Source organism: Rana temporaria, chromosome 6 (assembly GCF_905171775.1).
Source record: "Rana temporaria chromosome 6, aRanTem1.1, whole genome shotgun sequence".
NCBI classification, from domain to species: domain Eukaryota; kingdom Metazoa; phylum Chordata; class Amphibia; order Anura; family Ranidae; genus Rana; species Rana temporaria.
Genome location: NC_053494.1, coordinates 6,219,252 through 6,237,635, shown reverse-complemented (window position 1 = coordinate 6,237,635; position 18,384 = coordinate 6,219,252). Strand labels below are relative to the sequence as shown.

General features: G+C 46.7%; 1 protein-coding gene, 1 long non-coding RNA gene and 1 pseudogene across 3 annotated transcripts in view; 2 read left to right on the top strand and 1 right to left on the bottom strand.

Moving 5' to 3' along the window:
- Positions 1 to 18,384, top strand: part of LOC120942964 (serine protease 33-like) — a 47,187-nt gene that overhangs the window by 17,899 nt on the left and 10,904 nt on the right. The window contains exons 3-5 of one of the 2 annotated variants that reach the window (XM_040355967.1): positions 10,353 to 10,624; positions 12,463 to 12,611; positions 13,299 to 13,782. The exons of the other annotated variant lie outside the window; for it this stretch is intronic. Coding sequence (XP_040211901.1) covers positions 10,353 to 10,624; positions 12,463 to 12,611; positions 13,299 to 13,598 — 721 coding nt within the window. The 3' untranslated portion in view covers positions 13,599 to 13,782. Of the gene's footprint in view, positions 1 to 10,352; positions 10,625 to 12,462; positions 12,612 to 13,298; positions 13,783 to 18,384 lie in introns of those variants that run through there. 2 annotated transcript variants of the gene reach the window in all.
- Positions 1,335 to 1,470, top strand: LOC120944528 (annotated as a pseudogene).
- Positions 8,656 to 10,772, bottom strand: LOC120942970. The gene is made up of 3 exons (XR_005750266.1): positions 10,169 to 10,772; positions 9,614 to 9,701; positions 8,656 to 8,749 (listed from the first exon to the last, which is right to left on the bottom strand). It is a non-coding gene; the product is annotated as an uncharacterized LOC120942970 (long non-coding RNA).

Genomic DNA, 18,384 nt, shown 5'->3' with positions numbered 1-18,384 from the left:
ATGCTTTGAATGACAATTGCGCTGTCGTGCGACGTGGCTCCCAAACAAAATTGGCGTCCTTTTTTTCCCACAAATAGAGCTTTCTTTTGGTGGTATTTGATCACCTCTGCGGTTGAATTTTTTTGTGCTATAAACAAAAAAAGAGTGACAATTTAAAAAAAAAATAACATTTTGCTATAATAAATATCCAATTAAAAACATTTTTTAAAGATTTTTTTCTCAGTTTAGGCCGATACGTATTCTTCTACATAATTTTGGTTAAAAAAAAAAAAACGCAATAAGCGTATAGTGATTGGTTTGCGCAAACGTTATAACGTATAACGCCTACAAAATAGGGGATAGATTTATGTTTTTTTTGTATTTTTTTTTTACTACAGTAGTAATGGTGGCTATCTGCGATTTTTTTCAGGACTGCGAACTTACGGCGGAAACATCGGACACTTTTGACACATTTTTGGGGCCGTTGTCATTTATACAGCGATCAGTGCTATAAAACTGCACTGATAACTGTATAAATGTGACTGGCAGGGAAGGGGTTAACAGGGAAGGGGTGAGGAAGGGGTTAAATGTGTACCCTGCTAGGTGATTCTTACTGTGGGGGGAGGGGACTGACTGGGGGAGGTGACCGATCGGTGTCCCTATGTACAAGGGACACACCATCAGTCTCCTCTCCCTGACAGGACGTGGAGCTCTGTGTTTACACACATATATGTTATTTGATATCTGTGTTTACACACAGAGATCCACGTCCCTGGCTCTGTGACTGCCAATCGCGGGTGCCTGGCGAACATCACAACTGCCAGGCACGTGCATCGGTACCTGATTGACGCGGCGGGCACACACTCCCCCCAGCGGCGGATGGTCTGGCCCCTATTGGAACACCAGCCTCTCTTGACACTCCTCAGGCAGACTCTCCACCGAACAGCTTCCTCCAACAGAACGGACAGCCCAGGACCTCTTTAGATTGGGGACCCAGACGATTACTGAGTCCCAAGCGGTAGATCAATTGCTCTGGGCCAACGTGGTCCCGAAACCACGATCTTTGCATAGCACGTGCACCCCGGCCCGGAAGGCCATTTGCCGGGCTGCCGTGGAATGGCTACCCTGAAGGTGGGAGCCACACGAGGAAAAGACCCAGGAAGATGGCGTCTGCCCCATAAATACCCCTCCCAGCATGCACAGCGAGGAAGCCTCCTCCTAATAGGCTGCCGGGAAAAAGTATCCATGACCTTGACTCCACTGCTGCCACCTGTTGGTCTGGGGTGGGGCCGCACCCCAGAAATGACAGCATGAGCCCACAGCACAGCCAAAGCTGGGATAGAGGCTCCAAATTTATCGCTTCTCTGCCTTTTGGCTAAGATCAAGTGTAGTATCTGCTCTTATCAGTTGCCAGTAGGTGGTGCTATGCTGACTGTCCCCAGTACACGGCGAGGTGGAAAGGGATGGCAGTCGGCGGACGCTAAACCTGCTGGCGTGGAGGTGGAAGCCATCTGATTTGGACGGAGAGGCATGAGGTCGAAGCTGGAGGGCTGGGCCCCTGGCCTCTTGCCTGGATTTGGTGGTGCCTGCCCCAGTGAGTTGTTCGGGAGAGAACCCTTGACCCTCTTTTCGTCGGGAGGAGCGGTTAGTATTTCCCGAACGTGATTAGGTGGGAAGGATGGGGGTTGTGGGAGTAGCCTGCTGAGGTGGGCTCTCCCCGACCTTCCTGGTTGGGAAGGGTGCTGCTGGTCCGGACCAGGGGGTCAGGGTCTGTTGAAAAGCCTGTGGATATAGTGCCCCTGGAGTGGCAGTCCAGGGGTGCCATACATTGCACAAGTGTTTAAGGGGCACATACCATATGGCACTTTGGTCACGATTTCCACAACACACTTTTTAACACCTGCCTCTAGGGCCAAGCCTTTTGGCTAGGACCAGGGGAATTTTTGTTTCCTGGCCGGACGGGCCGGCCATTGTATTGCACGATGGTCACTTTCCACTCACCTCTCCCACCTTCCTTCTCCCCCACTTTCTTTTTTATTTTACCCCGTGTGTCATGTTTTGTCTTCTTTTTGTTGGTACACTTTTGTACACCTTGTGTGTGATCAGTAGGGTGCCGGTCCTCGGGCCAGCCCTGAACGTCTTGGGAGTAGGTGGACATGGCCTTCTGGCTTAGTTCGCCTGCTCTCATGGGGTCTCCCTTCGGGGGAGCCTCACGAGGAGGGTTCTGTTTCGGCAGACCATCCAAGAATGTTGGGTCCGTGTCGGCTTCGGCTGCAGGGACCACAGATTACCTAAGTCCCTGCCAGGAGCCTAACGCCCCGGGGGATCAGGGTTGGGCCCTTTTCGGAGGGCCATTTGACGATGCACCCGTCACAGTTTTTTGTGTCACTCTTTATGTGTGTGCGCATTTTTTCCTGCACCGGGTGGAGTTTTTGGGTTGTGTTTTGCACGCCACTTTCTTTGCAATAGAAAAAAGAGGCTCCAAATTTAAACAAATTAACCTGGTCAGAGTTAATTAACTCTTTGGCCCCCTCTAAATTTACACTAGCACCGGTTCTGAAAAGTAACCAGGCGCTACATATATTATATATAATATATATATAATTTTTTTTTGGGGTGGGATATTTATTATAGCAAAAAGTAAAAAATATTGCTTTTTTTTTTTTTTCTAAATTGTCGCTCTATTTTAAGTTTATAGCGAAAAAAATTAAAACCGCAGCGGTGATCAAATACCACCAAAGAAAACTCTATCTGTGGGGAAAAATAGGACCCCAATTTTGTTTGGGAGCCACGTCGCACGACCGCGCAATTGTCAGTTAAAGCGACGCGGAGCCGAATTGCAAAAAGCGGCCTGGTCATTTCACAGCCAAATCCTCCGGGGCTGGAGGGGTTAATAAAGGAAAGGTTTATCACAGTAGATAAAGTTTGCAGAGATGCAATAATTTTTACAACGATACACACTATAAGTAGTATAAAATCTGTGTTGGCTCCACTTCCAGCAAACAGAGGAATATCTTTCACCCCATTCGAGAAAGACTGAACCCGACACTTCTTCACACTTCTCCGCGATGATTCCTGGAACAGACCGATGCACCATAACAAGGGACTGTGCGCCCATTTTATACCGGTGTCCTGTCCTGATTCCTAAACACAGGAATTCCGCTAAAGAATAACTATGTTGCTGTACTTTGTACCTTTTCCTTCCTCCCTCTCCTGCCCTGGTCTTGTCTATCCACTCATAACTGCTAAAGAACAATAAGTTACCTAATAAAAAAGAGAGATAAAGAGAGAGAGAGTGCGAGAGAGTGATTTGTATATGACGTGTTCTTATGAACAAATAGAAAGTTTATGAGACACTAAAAAAGATTGCGGAACAGGTTGACAGTTATGAACAGAAAATCGCGTTCCTCACCGATCAGAGAGAGGGACCTCCACCGATTATCACCCTCTCTGCCGGGATGGGAACGCTCGCTGTACTCATCCTGATCACCGCCGGTAAGTAGCTCGCCTAGAAGTCTGCGCAGACCTAAGGTCCCGTGGAGGGCCGACAAACAAAAAGTTAAACAAACAAAACCGGGGGCCCCAATGAGCTTCCCACCATCGTATCTGGGAACGGTCGGCTTGCTTTGGTGACCTGAAGATTCCTGAGATCATTTAGGTAGATTCACAAAGAGTTAGGCCGGCTAATCTACAGATAAGCCGACCTAACTCTGAATCTAAGCCGACCTATGTTTAAGTGTATTCTCAAACAGAGATACACTTAAACATATCTAAGATAGGACGGCTTGCGCCGTTCTATCTTAGATTGCAATGTTTCTTTTGGCCGCTAGATGGCGCTTCCATTGCGGCCGGCGTAGATTATTTAAATGAGGGGATACGCAGATTCACGACCAAACGCAAACGTACGCCAGGCCTACGCCATCGAATTACATCGTTTCCGTAAGGGATAGGCCGCCTAAAGTTAGAGCTATGCTCTAGTGGCCTAGCCAATTTTGTTTGGGGGGTGGCAAACGACCATCCCCCATGGCACCTCAAACCCTTCCCCCCCTCTGTCTGCCGGCACTTACCCCATCTAGGCGGCGGACACATCAGGCAGCGGTGGGGATCGGGCAGCGGCAGGCACATCGGGCAGCGGTGGGAATCGGGCGGGCACATTGTGGGATCAGGCAATGGTGGGCACATCAGGCAGCAGCGGGGACATCAGGCAGTGGTGGGCACATCACGTATTGGGCATCGGTGGGCACATCAGTCAGTGGCTGAGATCGGGCAGTGGCGGACATATCGGGGATCAGGCAGTGGCGGGGACATCGGGCAGTGGTTGGCACATCAGGTATTGGGCATCAGTGGGCACATCGGGGCGGTGGACACATCGGGGACCAGGTGTCAGTGGGCACATTGGGCAGCAGTGGGGACATCAGGCAGCGGTGGGCACATCTGGCAGCAGCGAGATTCAGGGAATCTGTGGACATCAGGCTGCGGCGCGCATCGGTTCCTGATTTATCTCCTCCTCGTTTCCGCCATGCGTCTCCTCCCCTCCTCCTAGGTGTCCAATAGGATTGCCTGTCCTTTCAGCCAATCGGGAGATGGGTCTCAAACCCACTTCTTGATTGGCTGTGAGAAGGATCAGTGTTGCAACAGTCAATGTTTATTTGCTATTGCATCACACCTGGGTGGGCTCTAGACGCAATGCTCTGTCTCTAATCGGGTGCTTCAAAAAACACCCCCTTGCCTACCCCCACCATAGGAATTCATGCGCCTGGTGTCCTGAAAGGGGCACATTGAACAGCGACAGCGATTGGGGCATCGCAAGCATCAGGCTGCTGAGGGCATCGGGCAGCCACTCTTGTGTCTTCTCCTCCTCGCTTCCACCGTGCGTCTCCTCCCCTTCTCCTAGGCGTCCAATAGAATTGCCTGTCCTTTCAGCCAATCGGGTGATGGGTATCAGACCCACTTTCCGATTGGCTGGGGGGAGGATCAGTGTGGCAACAGCAAATATTCCTTCACTGTTGCAACACACCTGGGTGGGCTCTGGACGCAATGCTCTGCATCCCAAGCCCACCCTATTTTGAAGCCTATTAGAGCCTCTGGCTCTAATCAGGTGCTTTAAAAAAAAATGGCCACCCCTGCCATAGTAATTCATGTGCCCGGTGTCCTGAAAGGGGCCAGGCGCATGGATACTAGGCAGGGCCGGCGCAAGTATTTTTGACACCCTAGGCGAACCAAATTTTGCCGCCCCCTCTGGGTCCGCCCCTGACTCCACCCCCTTTGCCAGTGTTAAATGGTTTGATTCAACCATCTAACTGCTACATGTGCAAGATAGCCTGTTCTTTTGAAAAACAACAGACTTACTATCAGGATCACCAGGTGAATATAAAAGAGAAAACCTAAAAACACAAAAACAAAACTAATGCAGCCACCCATCTATAAATTGGTAATCTGCAGTATAATAAATATTTTGCTTTGCTTTAATACCACTTTAAGAGGATAAAGTTAATCAAGTAATTATGTTGTACATCAATGTATAGGCAGATGATTGTAAGAAAGGAGTTAAAACAAGAGATAAACAGACTGGAGTAAAGCTACAGCCAGTGCTGACAAGGAAAGAGAGAGGGGGCTGAGAAAGAGAAAGAGAGGGGGCTGAGAAAGAGAGGGGGTTGAGAAAGAGAGAGGGGGCTGAGAAAGAGAGAGGGGGCTGAGAAAGAGAGGGGGCTGAGAAAGAGAAAGAGAGGGGGTTGAAAAAGAGAGGGGGCTGAGAAAGAGAAAGAGAGGGGGTTGAGAAAGAGAAAGAGAGGGGGTTGAGAAAGAGAGAGAGGGGGCTGAGAAAGAGGAAGAGGGGGCTGAGAAAGAGAGAGAGGGTGCTGAGAAAGAGAGAGAGAGGGGGCTGAGAAAGAGAGAGAGAGAGGGTGCTGAGAGAGAGGGGGCTGAGAAAGAGAGAGAGTGGGGGCTGAGAAAGAGAGAGAGGGGGCTGAGAAAGAGAGAGAGAGAGGGGGCTGAGAAAGAGAGAGAGGGGGCTGAGAAAGAGAGAGAGAGGGGGCTAAGAAAGAGAGAGTGGGTGCTGAGAAAGAGAGAGAGGGTGCTGAGAAAGAGAGAGAGGGGGCTGAGAAAGAGAGAGAGAGGGGGCTGAGAATGAGAGAGAGGGGGCTGAGAAAGAGAGGGGGCTGAGAAAGAGAAAGGGGGCTGAGAAAGAGAGAGGGGGCTGAGAAATAGAAAGAGAGGGGGCTGAGAAAGAGAAAGAGAGGGGGTTGAAAAAGAGAGGGGGCTGAGAAATAGAAAGAGAGGGGGCTGAGAAAGAGGGAGAGGGGGCTGAGAAAGAGAGAGAGAGGGTGCTGAGAAAGAGAGAGAGAGGGTGCTGAGAAAGAGAGAGAGGGGGCTGAGAAAGAGAGAGAGGGGGATGAGAAAGAGAGAGAGAGAGGGGGCTGAGAAAGAGAGAGAGAGAGGGGGCTGAGAAAGAGAGATAGAGAGGGGGCTGAGAAAGAGAGAGAGAGGGGGCTGAGAACGAGAGAGAGAGGGGGCTGAGAAAGAGAGAGAGAGGGGGCTGAGAAAGAGAGTGGGCTGAGAAAGAGAGGGGGCTGAGAAAGAGAAAGAGAGGGGGCTGAGAAAGAGAGAGAGAGGGGGCTGAGAAAGAGAGAGAGAGGGGGCTGAGAAAGAGAAAGAGAGGGGGCTGAGAAAGAGAGAGAGAGGGGGCTGAGAAAGAGAGAGAGAGGGGGCTGAGAAAGAGAGATAGAGAGGGGGCTGAGAAAGAGAGAGAGAGAGGGTGCTGAGAACAAGAGAGAGAGGGGGCTGAGAAAGAGAGAGAGAGAGGGGGCTGAGAAAGAGAATGGGCTGAGAAAGAGAGGGGGCTGAGAAAGAGAAAGAGAGGGGGCTGAGAAAGAGAGGGGGCTGAGAAAGAGAAAGAGAGGTTGCTGAGAAAGAGAGGGGTCTTAATCAGAAAGTTGGGTCTTAATCAGAAAGGGGTGTGGCCTTGACAGGAAGAGGTGGGTCATATTTAAATTAGAGGGTGCACGAGTTTAGTCAGGCCTAGGGCAGCACAAAACCTAAATACACCACTGACTACTACAACCGGTATAGGCAGATGATTGTAAGAAAGGAGTTAAAACAAGAGATAAACAGACTGGAGTAAAGCTACATCCAGTGCTGACAAGGAAAGAGAGAGGGGGCTGAGAAAGAGAGAGGGGGCTGAGAAAGAGAAAGGGTTGAAAAAGAGAGGGGGCTGAGAAAGAGAAAGAGAGGGGGCTGAGAAAGAGGGAGAGGGGGCTGGGAAAGAGAGAGAGTGTGCTGAGAAAGAGAGAAAGGGGGCTGAGAAAGAGAGGGAAGGGTGCTGAGAAAGAGAGAGAGGGGGCTGAGAAAGAAAAAGAGAGGGGGCTGAGAAAGAGAAAGAGAGGGGGTTGAGAAAGAGAGGGGGCTGAGAAAGAGAAAGAGAGGGGGCTGAGAAAGAGAGAGAGGGTGCTGAGAAAGAGAGAGAGGGGGCTGAGAAAGAGAGAGAGAGGGTGCTGAGAAAGAGAGAGAGAGGGGGCTGAGAAAGAGAGCGAGAGGGGGCTGAGAAAGAGAGAGAGGGGGCTGAGAAAGAGAGATAGGGGGCTGAGAAAGAGAGGGGGCTGAGAAAGAGAAAGAGAGGGGGCTGAGAAAGAGAGGGGGCTGAGAAAGAGAAAGAGAGGGGGCTGAGAAAGAGAGGGGGCTGAGAAAGAGAGGGGGCTGAGAAAGAGAAAAAGAGGGGGCTGAGAAAGAGAGGGGGCTGAGAAAGAGAAAGAGAGGGGGCTGAGAAAGAGAGAGAGAGAGGGGGCTGAGAAAGAGAGGGGGCTGAGAAAGAGAAAGAGAGGGGGCTGAGAAAGAGAGGGGTCTTATTTAAAAAGTTGGGTCTTAATCAGAAAGGGGTGTGGCCTTGACAGGAAGGGGTGGGCCATATTTAAATAAGGGGGTGCACGAGTTTAGTCAGGCCTAGGGCAGCACAAAACCTAAATATACACTACTGACTAATACAACCGTTGATATTAATTTATTTCAACTGTCTGATCTGTAATAAGAATGCCTTTTGTTATGTCCTCCTCTGTATGATATTGCTGTAATTCTGATTACACCTTTCAATAAAAACTTTTTGGAAGAAAAAAAAAAGGAGCCACATTTTGTTTCCAGTGTCTAGTGAGGATTAGTCTATCTGAGAGTAGTATGTTGGCAACTATTCCACAAAATTGTGAGGTCAAGTCAATGCAAGTAGGGCCAAGGCAGAGTTTGTGGGAGTAATAATACCAGTAACCTTCGAGATCAAAGAATTTGTATCTCTTGAAAGCTAAAATACAAATGAATATAATTTAAAAAAAAAATGTGTGTATTATTTATGAATATACAGTATGTTGATGTACTTATTTTATTGTGGAAGATAAACAAGTTCAAACTCAATTTTTCATTTATTTTTTCCTTCCGTCAGTCACCAATGCTCTCGGCGCTGCAGATCCAGTGTGCGGTTCCCCGTTGGTGTCCAGTCGGATAGTTGGCGGTACAAATTCATTGGATGGGGAGTGGCCCTGGCAGGTCGGTCTCACATATACAGAATCAAATGCAGCATATTTCTGTGGGGGCTCCCTGATCTCCCCGGAGTGGGTTATGACGGCGGCTCATTGCATCCACCAGTGAGTATAACTTTATAATTCTTCCATCAGCCGCCAATCATTCTGCTTTTGAAAAATGTTTCTAAAAATCAGTCATGGACATCTTTATTGATACATTGTTTATCAGTGGCGACTGGGGCTCAACATTTTTGGGGGGCGCAAACAAACTGAAAAAAAAAAACATAAATTGCAGCCACTGTGCCCATCAATTGCTGTCACTGTGCCCATAAATTGCCGCCACTGTGCCCCATCAATTGCTGCCAGTGTGCCCATCAAACACAGCTACTGTACTCATAAATTGACGCCACTATGCCATCAAACGCAGCTACTGTACTCATCAATTGCTGTCACTGTGCCCATCAATTGCAGCTACTGTGTGCCATTAATTTCTTCCAGTGTGCCCATCAAAGGCAGCTACTGTACCCATAAATTGCCGCCACTGTGCCATCAAATGCAGCTACTGTACCCATCAATGGCTGCCAGTGTGCCCATCAATTGCTGCCACTGTGCCTATCAATTACCGCTACTGTGCCCCATCAATTGCTGCCAGTGTGCCCATCAATTGCTGTCACTGTGCCCATCAATTGCCGCTACTGTGCCCCATCAATTGCTGCCAGTGTGCCCATCAATTGCTGCCACTGTGCCCATCAATTGCCGCTACTGTGCCCCGTCAATTGCTGCCAGTTTGCCCATCAATCTCAGCTACTGTACCCATAAATTGCCGCCACTGTGCCATCAAACGCAGCTACTGTACCCATCAATTGCTGCCAGTGTGTCCATCAATTGCTGCCACTGTACCCATCAATTGCCGCTACTGTGCCCCATTAATTGCTGCCAGTGTGCCCATCAATTGCCGCTACTGTGCCCCATCAATTGCCGCTACTGTGCCCCATCAATTGCCTCTACTGTGCCCCATCAATTGCTGCCACTGTGCCCATCAATTGCCGCTACTGTGCCCCATCAATTGCTGCCACTGTGCCCATCAATTGCCGCTACTGTGCCCCAGTGTGCATCCCCCGCCCAGCGCTTACCTGTCTCGGGTCACGCTGCTATACTCCACGCTCCGAGTCTTCGATGTCTTCTCCCGTCCTCTTCCTGATAGGCGTCCAATCACAGCGCCTGTTGGGCGTTGGGGGTTCTAAGTATATTTCCAGCAAAAGTATTTTTTACATATACTGTATGTGATAAATGTAAATTGATCCAATTTTGGTTTTAGGTCTAAAAGTTACCAAAGCACCAACACAGGATTGAACTGTGGGTGCCTAGGGTAACGCAGTGCCGTGCCCTAAACGTTTATTAGTTGAATATTGTAAGTGAAAAATTACATAAAGATAAAAACAATTTTATTAATCAATTTAATATAAAAATATGATTCAAAAAGAACAAAAAGCTATAAATTAAAAACTGCAGTGTTGATAGAGTGGCAACTAAAACCCTCCAAAATTGGTCATTTTTAAAAATTCTTACATCATAGTCCAGTCTTACACGCAGTCTGCCCTGGACCCTGTCATTGTTATGGAGCCCAAATTGTTTACACACAATTGTATTCCACTTCTGAGCCATCAATAGAGATTACTTCTACTTACTATCTCAGTAAACTGATGATCCTGCCTGAGTTCATACCATTGGACTTGTGTAGAAAACAAATTATGAACAAGTTGTATTTCATTCATTAGAGTCTGAAGTTCATTGATAGTAATGATATTGCCTTGCCTCCTGTAACAGATGGATCCTCATTCATACATGTTATGTTCTGTTTTCTTTCTGCAGACCTATCCGGGTGTCGAATTATAAAGTATATTTGGGCCTGTACCGGCTGGGTGAGATCAGCTCTCATACAGTTGTTGCCAATGTAAGAACTATCATCATCGATAGTAGATATGTAAGTGATGGAGACTCTGGGGACATCGCCCTGATACGGCTGGCCACACCTGTCAACTATACTCAGTACATCATGCCAATCTGTCTGCCATCTTCCACCACCACCTTCCCTTGTGGTACGGAGTGCTGGGTGACTGGATGGGGTGCAAGATATTATGGAGGTGAGTCCATGAAATGGTATTGATTTCACTAATTTTCCATGTTAAGAAGCCATGTCCGTCATTTACACCCAATTAGGGATGTCCCAATACCGATACTAGTATCGGTATTAGTACCGATACCGAGCATCTCCTGAATACTTACACTTGGGGTAAATGCACCGATGCTTCACCCATACCTGGGTAGTCAGGTATCGGGTGGTGGTGGGAGTTACAAGTCTTCTCCGTGCTGTCTTCTCCCCAGTGCTGTCTTTTCCCCCTCCGTGCCGCTCTCCCTGTGCTGTCTTGTCCCCCTCTGTGCCACTCTCCCCCGTGCTGTCTTGTCCCCCCGTGCTGTCTTGTCCCCCTCCGTGCCACTCTCCCCCATGCTGTCTTGTCCCCCCTGTGCTGTCTTGTCCCCCTGTGCTGTCTTGTCTCCCCATGCGGTCTTGTTCCCCCATGTTGTCTTGTCCCCCCGTGCTGTCTTCTCCCCCCGTGCTGTCTTGTCCCCCCCTGCTGTCTTCTCCCCCTCCGTGCCGCTCTCCCCCCATGCCGTCCTCTCCCCCTCTGTGCCGCTCTCCCCCCGTGCCATCTTATCTCCCCTCCGTGCCGCTCTCCCCCCTCAATTTGTCAGGATGGAGAGTGGAGGTAGGAGCCGATAAACCCAGCTCCTACCTTTTCCGAATGAACAGAGTCAGTGATCACTGACTCTGTCCATTCCATTCACATAACTGAGCATCGTAACCTGTGTTTACGATGCTTCAGTTTATGAATAGAGAGGAGCCTCTCTCCATTCATTTCAGCTGAGGCTGCAGAGAAAGGGACAGTGAAAAATCACTATAAAAAAAAAAAAAGTACAAAATAAAAATTGTGTAAAAAAAGAAAACAAAAATACCGCCACTGTCACATGACATTAAAAAAAAGTATCGGTATTCAGTATCGGCGAGTACTTGAAAAAAAGTATCGGTACTCGTACTCGGTCTCAAGAAAGTGGTATCGGGACAACCCTACACCCAATACATCATGTTAATTAGGGATTTGCGATTTTACTTCAGCTAGAAATGCGTAAAACCCTTTCCCACTAAAAGTGGCAGCAGTCTTTTGTCAGTGTGTCTTAGAGAGACCTGGAGTAGATAGGGAGACCCCGTAGAGATAGTTGCTGCTCCCTGTGTTCACTACATGGTGTTATGCTACATTGCTGTGAAATACAGTGTGTTGGGCTACATATTATTGTGTACCCCTTTCTGCATGGACCCAACAGTCTTTTTACACTGGGGCGGGGTGCGCTTGTGGGGCGTTAGAAAAAGTCCTGCAAGCAGAATCTATGGGACGGGTTAGGAGCGCTGTAAATAGCGCTCCTAAAACGCCCCTGCCCATTGCAATGGATGGACAGTGCTTCCAAAGCACCTGAAAAGCGTATCAGAAGCGTTGCAAAACTGGTCTTTTCTCGATTTTTTAAGGTCCTGTTGTCACGTGACCTTAAAAAAAAATCCTGCTAGCACCCAAAAATCGGCACAAAAGCGTTGCTAAAGAATGGCAATAATGACCGCCACTTTAGCGGTGATTCAGTGTGAAAGTAGCCTTAGGTTCGCAATAGATCTCCTGAACAGAGAGAAGGTTCTGACCCAAAAAGTAAACCCCTATTGAAGTCTATGGGAGCCAAACTTGAAAAATCAAAGTCCCCATTTTGAAGGCTTATATGCAAGTAATTGGCCATAAAAAGGGTATAGGGACCCAGATTCTGCCCTGGGGGACATGTATCAATGCAATTTTTGTATTTCTTTTCTTAAACGATCATTTTTTTGTAGCTTTGCTATAGCTATGACCTTGTAATAATTTTCTTGACTATGTTTCATCACCAGGGAATGCCATTCAAAATGGGGTCCTACAGGAGGTCATGGTTCCCCTAATAGACCGCAATACATGCCAAAAAATGTATACCAGTGCCTTCATTATACAGAATGATCAGATCTGTGCCGGCTACAAGAATGGGCAAAAGGATGCCTGCCAGGTGAGTGACACCGAGAACATTCCAGCATGGCTTGCCTTTAGGTCTGGATCTCTTCAAAGAAAGCAGAAGCAATGCACAACAAAATGTTATTTTTTACCTGGAATGGATTGGAAAGGGTAATTGCCGTAATTGCTGTCTGTGGCCTGGATGGGGAAATTTATCCTCACTTCCTGCCCTCTATTGAATTTTCTTGTAACTGTATTGTCCCCCTTTATTTTTTAAGTGCTGCACAAATTGTCACTGGAATGGTCCAATGCTGCATCTGTCCCCGTGGCTTCTGAGACTGAGAATTGAGCAACCAAAGTCCGCTGATCACTCAATTTTCTGTCTTAAGTGAGCAGAGAGCCAGTGACTGTCAGTGACTGGCCTTTTACTCTGCCCCTCCAGCGCTCACTGGAACGCTGAGCTGTGCAGGGGGCGGGAGCAGCTGGTCCTGACCAAAAGTAATAAATAGAAAATGAAATGTTGTACATTCATCAACTTTGCCGAATCAAACTTGTGTTGAGTGCCTATTTTTTCAGTTCCGGAATAATGTAGATTCAGCAGATATTCACTAGGTGCTCACCTAGTTTGTTTGAGTGTACATTTATGAAAATGGAAAAATTGAATGAAATCTTTTTAGTTATTCTGAAGAAACAGTTGATAGGTAGACTCTGGTGAAGCTAATGGCTGTTACTTGTCTTCCAGGGTGACTCAGGAGGACCTCTGGTGTGTAAGGTCCGAGGAGTCTGGTACCAGGTTGGAGTTGTAAGCTGGGGAAATGGCTGTGCTGAACCATATTACCCCGGGGTGTACACCCAGGTGATGGACTACCAAAACTGGATCAGCAGCCACGTGAACGCAACCTTCAGTGATGTCCAAGATATCCCGCCACCAACACTGAAATGTGGAGGAGCCTTCAATGGCCATGGAGGAAGCATCCGTCACTCCCACCTTCACTGGACCACCACCTTGGTTATAGCTGCTTTACTCTTCTTTTATCTATAACAAGTTACTGTCCACCTATATAATCAGTGGACTGCAATAAAGGGTTTAACAGACCACAGAGACACATCCCAACTGCCTTCTAAAGTAACAGAAATGAACGCAGGTTGATATTTGTTATGAATGTTAATTTTTACTTGTTTTTAATGTGTATGAATAAAATGGATTGTATTATTTTTGGAAACTTGCTGATGGTCGGGTATTACTTTTACAAATGATTGTATTTATTTCTCTATAAACTTAGCCACAGCCAAACAATTACTCTGTGTCAATGTTTGACTTCAATAGTGGATATAAGTAACTTGGTGTTTTACACTAGGGGGATATACTTGTTTCCTTTGCGGATGATGAGCCTTTTAACCACTTGCTGTCTGGGACAACTTTTTAATGTTTTCACACATGTAAAAATCTGATTTTTTTTCTAGAAAACCACTTAGAACAGTTAAACACTGTGTATTTTCTGAACGCAGAGGCGGCTGCGTGATGTCACAGGCTCGGGTCCTCCCCTCTATATGTGTATCACCCCCTGATTGGGGTTCTTCAGGAGAATAATGTCCAGTATGCAATTGAGCTGCAGGGCTGCATTTAACATGCTTTCTGAATGGGAATTTAGTGCTGCCGGAGATTTTGTGACAGATAAAGAGAGCGTCTGTCCACAGACCCCAATGACCGGCTGACTTTTATCAAAATTAATCATTCCTGGATTAGCAGCAGCTATCAAGCCCCTGATGCTGATGTCGCCAATTAAATGTTTTTGGGATGTTGAATATGTGCAAGACTGTTTAGGCTGCCTAGCTTTGTGGGTGTTGATTTTATTGGGAAGACATGTTTTGGTATAGGTTTCATGGGCACAATTAACACCCACGGACCAATTTTTCAACAACAGTTTGACAGGTGCATATCATTTAAACAGCAAGGCAAATTCTTGCTTTCATCAACATTACCTCTAGAAGTATGGGGTAAAGGTGTAGCGCTTTACCCCATATTTTGTTTATTGCACCCAACAATATTGTGTTAGCAGCTTTTTCCCACTTGATTATTTTTATCCTTCATTGGTAATTTGTATCCTTCATTGAATTGCGCTGATGAGACTGCACTGATAGGCACAGATAAGGTGGCACTAATAAGACGCCAGTGATGGGCACTGATAGGTGGCTTTGATGGTTGGCACTGATAGATGGCACTGATGGGTGGCACTGATGGGCAGCACTGGTGATGAGACACTGATGGGCATTGATACGTGGCACTGTGGGCACTAATCGGTGGCACTGTGGGTACTGATAGGCAGCATGTTGTGCACTGATAGGTGGTACTGTTGGGGACAGATGAGGGGGCCACTGCTTTCCATGATAGGGACCAATGTCCCTCTGACAGCCACTGGTGATCTGCTCTTTTTTTCTCCTCACGCTAATAGCGTGAAGAAAAAAATAGCCAATTACTGGCTCTGTTTACATCACATGATCAGCTATCATTGGCTATCAACCCCTTACTCCTTGAACTCCTTGAACTTTATTCACTGATCACAGAGCACACTGCGTCCTGCAGGGAGCGCGCAGGCTGCTAGAGCACAGGAGGACGTCATATGATGGCCAACCAGCAAAGTAGGGCTGCGCTGTAGCCGCCATTCGGCTTTAGCACGGACAGGAAGTAGTTAAAGGATTTTTCCTTTTTATTGTTTCCCATTAAGCATCATTAAATCACTTCTCATTTAAAAACAATCTTTTTTAAAACATTTTTTTTTTTTAGCATTGATACATGTCCCCCAAGGCAGTACCCGGGCCCCAATACCCTTTGTATGCCCAATTACTTTTATGTAAGCCTTCAAAATTGGCACTTTTGATTTTTTTAAGTTCCAGTCCCATAGACTTTAATGGAGTTTATTGTTCGGCTCCGAACTTTTGCGCTGTTCGAAAGTTCTGGCATGAACCAAATCAGTTGGGTGTTTGGCCCATCTCGCCTTAGGGTTAGCTTACTGGTGAGATGTATAAAAATACATATCGAAACTCAATGGCAGTCATTTACAAACTGACCCTCAAGCCTATCCCCTATCCCTTCATGCTACCACTGAACCTCTTGAATTATAACCCATGAATCTCAAACTGAAGTATAGGCACCCACCCTTTATAAAAGGAAAGGTTTTGTCAAAATAGATCAGGCTGATGCAGGAAACTCAATAACAAGCGATAGTTTGCCCATTGGACACAGGTGTCACGTGCTTAACACTGGAATTCCATATCGAAAAACCACAATATCTTTTTTTTTTTCCAAAGTTGTACTTTGTACCTTTTCCTTCTTCCATTGTGTAACCCTACCCAGGTCTTGTCTTTTTTATCTACTTATAGCTGGTAGCGATCAATATATTACATAATAGGAGAGAGAGAGATAATGACTTGTATATGACGCGTTCTCCTGTAAAACAAATAGAAACTTTTATCAAACACAAAAAAAAGACTGAGGAAGCAGAAACGGTTTAGATTTATGAACAGAAAATTGTGTTCTTCACAGATCGGAGAGAGAACAACGTCGGCTGAACATCATCCAACTCTCCAGGAATGGGGGCGCTCACTGTACTCATCCTGATCACCACAGGTAAGTAGTTCACCTGAAAGTGAACAAAGACAACCAGGCCACAACAAGCTTCTCATTATCCTATCTGCGAACTCTCTGCCTAATCTTACCACACCGACCTCAAGATCCTTGAGATCATTGTAACTAGCGGGTGATTTTAGCCAACTTGCTGCTAAATTTCTGATTTCACCCTCAGTAAATTTTTTGTTGTACCGTATTTTCCGGCGTATAAGACGACTGGGCGTATAAGACGACCCCCTAATTTTCCAGGAAAAATGTTGGTTTTGGGATATACTCGCCGTATAAGACTACCCCCTTCTTACTAGTCTTTCTGGAAGCTGAGGGGTAGCCAAAACCGCTGACAGAAACAGGCTTTTTCAAATCTCACTGTGCCATTACATTACATTCCTCACTGTGCCATTATATTACATGCCCCCACTGTGCCATCACTTGCCCCTCACTGTACCATCACTTGCCCCTCACTGTACCATCACTTGCCCCTTACTGTGCCATCACTTGCCCCTCACTGTACCATCACTTGCCCCTCACTGTACCATCACTTGCCCCTCACTGTACCATCACTTGCCCCTCACTGTGCCATCACTTGCCCCTCACTGTGTCATCACTTTCCCCTCTCTGTGCCATCACTTGCCCCCACTGTGCCTGAACTTGTTGGCCCCCCAGTGCAATCACAGCAAACACTCACTTTTTTGCAGGTGGTGACAGTCTCCGTGCTGCGAGCGCGAGCGTCAATGATTTGAAAGCCGCGCCTTCTCTTCAGAGTGTTCTGTGATAGGCGGAACACAAATTTTCCCAGCAGCGCCTCTGTTCTGTGTTCCGCCTATCACGGACGTCTTCTCATCTCGCCCGAGGATGAGAAGGCATCTGTGATAGGAGGAACACAGAACAGAGGCGCTGCTGGGAAGATTTGTGTTCAGCCTATCACAGAACACTCTGAAGAGAAGGCGCGGCTTTCAAATCATTGACGCTCGCGCTCGCAGCACGGAGACTGTCACTGCCGGCAAAAAAAGTGAGCACTGAGACCGTACCCGGCGTATAAGACGACCCCTGACTTTGGATGCATGTTTTTGCATCCAGAAAGTCGTCTTATACGACGGAAAATACGGTAGCTCAATTTCGCCCATTAAATCTACTTAGGCAAAATCTACTAGAAATATAAGTCAAACAGATGTGTATTTAGAGCAGACAGATGTCTATTTAACCTCTAACCCAGGAACCAAGTCTTCAGGCTGATCACATGACATGCAGGGTCCCCATTTTCTTCAGATCTACACCATGGTGGGCCGTTTCTAATGACACAGACATAATGAGGACAGAGTCACTCTCTGCATTGTTTGCATCGTGAATGAAGGTTGCTACGGTCTCAGTCCTCCAGATAGAATAACGCTAATGCCGTGTACTGTACACACGATCGGATTTCCGATTAAATAAAATCCAAAGGAATTTTTCGTTGGAATTCCGATGAAGCTGACTCTCATCAGTCTTGCATACACGCTATCAGACTAAATTCCGACCGTCCAAAACGCGGTGACATAAAACACGTTGTGCTGAGAAAAATGAAGTTCAATGCTTCCGAGCATACGTTGACTTGATTCTGAGCATGCATGTTTTTTTTCTCCGATGGAATTCCACACAGACGATCGGAATTTACTATCGTTTTTTTTTTCCATCCGAAAAATTGAAAACATGTGCCATCCGAAAAATTGAAAACATGTTCTATTTTTTAACACCGATGGAAAAAAGACAGATGGGGCCCACACACGATCGGTTTGTCCGATGGAAAAAGTCCATCGGACTTTTTTGATTGGTAAAACCGATCGTGTGTACACGGCTTTAGTGTTAATTAATCCAAAAAACCTGAGCTCTAAAGGAATTACTGAGGGAGGGGGGGGGACAGCCCCAGAGAAGTGGTGTGTATTGCAGCCTGAGCTCCTTTTTGCATTCTAAACACTGCCTGGTGGACATTAAAAAAACGAATGTGTTGGGCTTGATGTTGAAAGTACAAAGATGAAATCTGTGTCTTCAAAATCACCTATGGATCATATATTTGTATCATTTGACGGCTAGCATACAAATGAATATAGTTACATTTTTGTGTGTATTTTTTATGTATATATGTTTATGTATTTACAGTATGTATATCATTATTTTATTATAGCAGATAAATAAATATATTTTTATTTTTTTGCTTGTAGCAGTT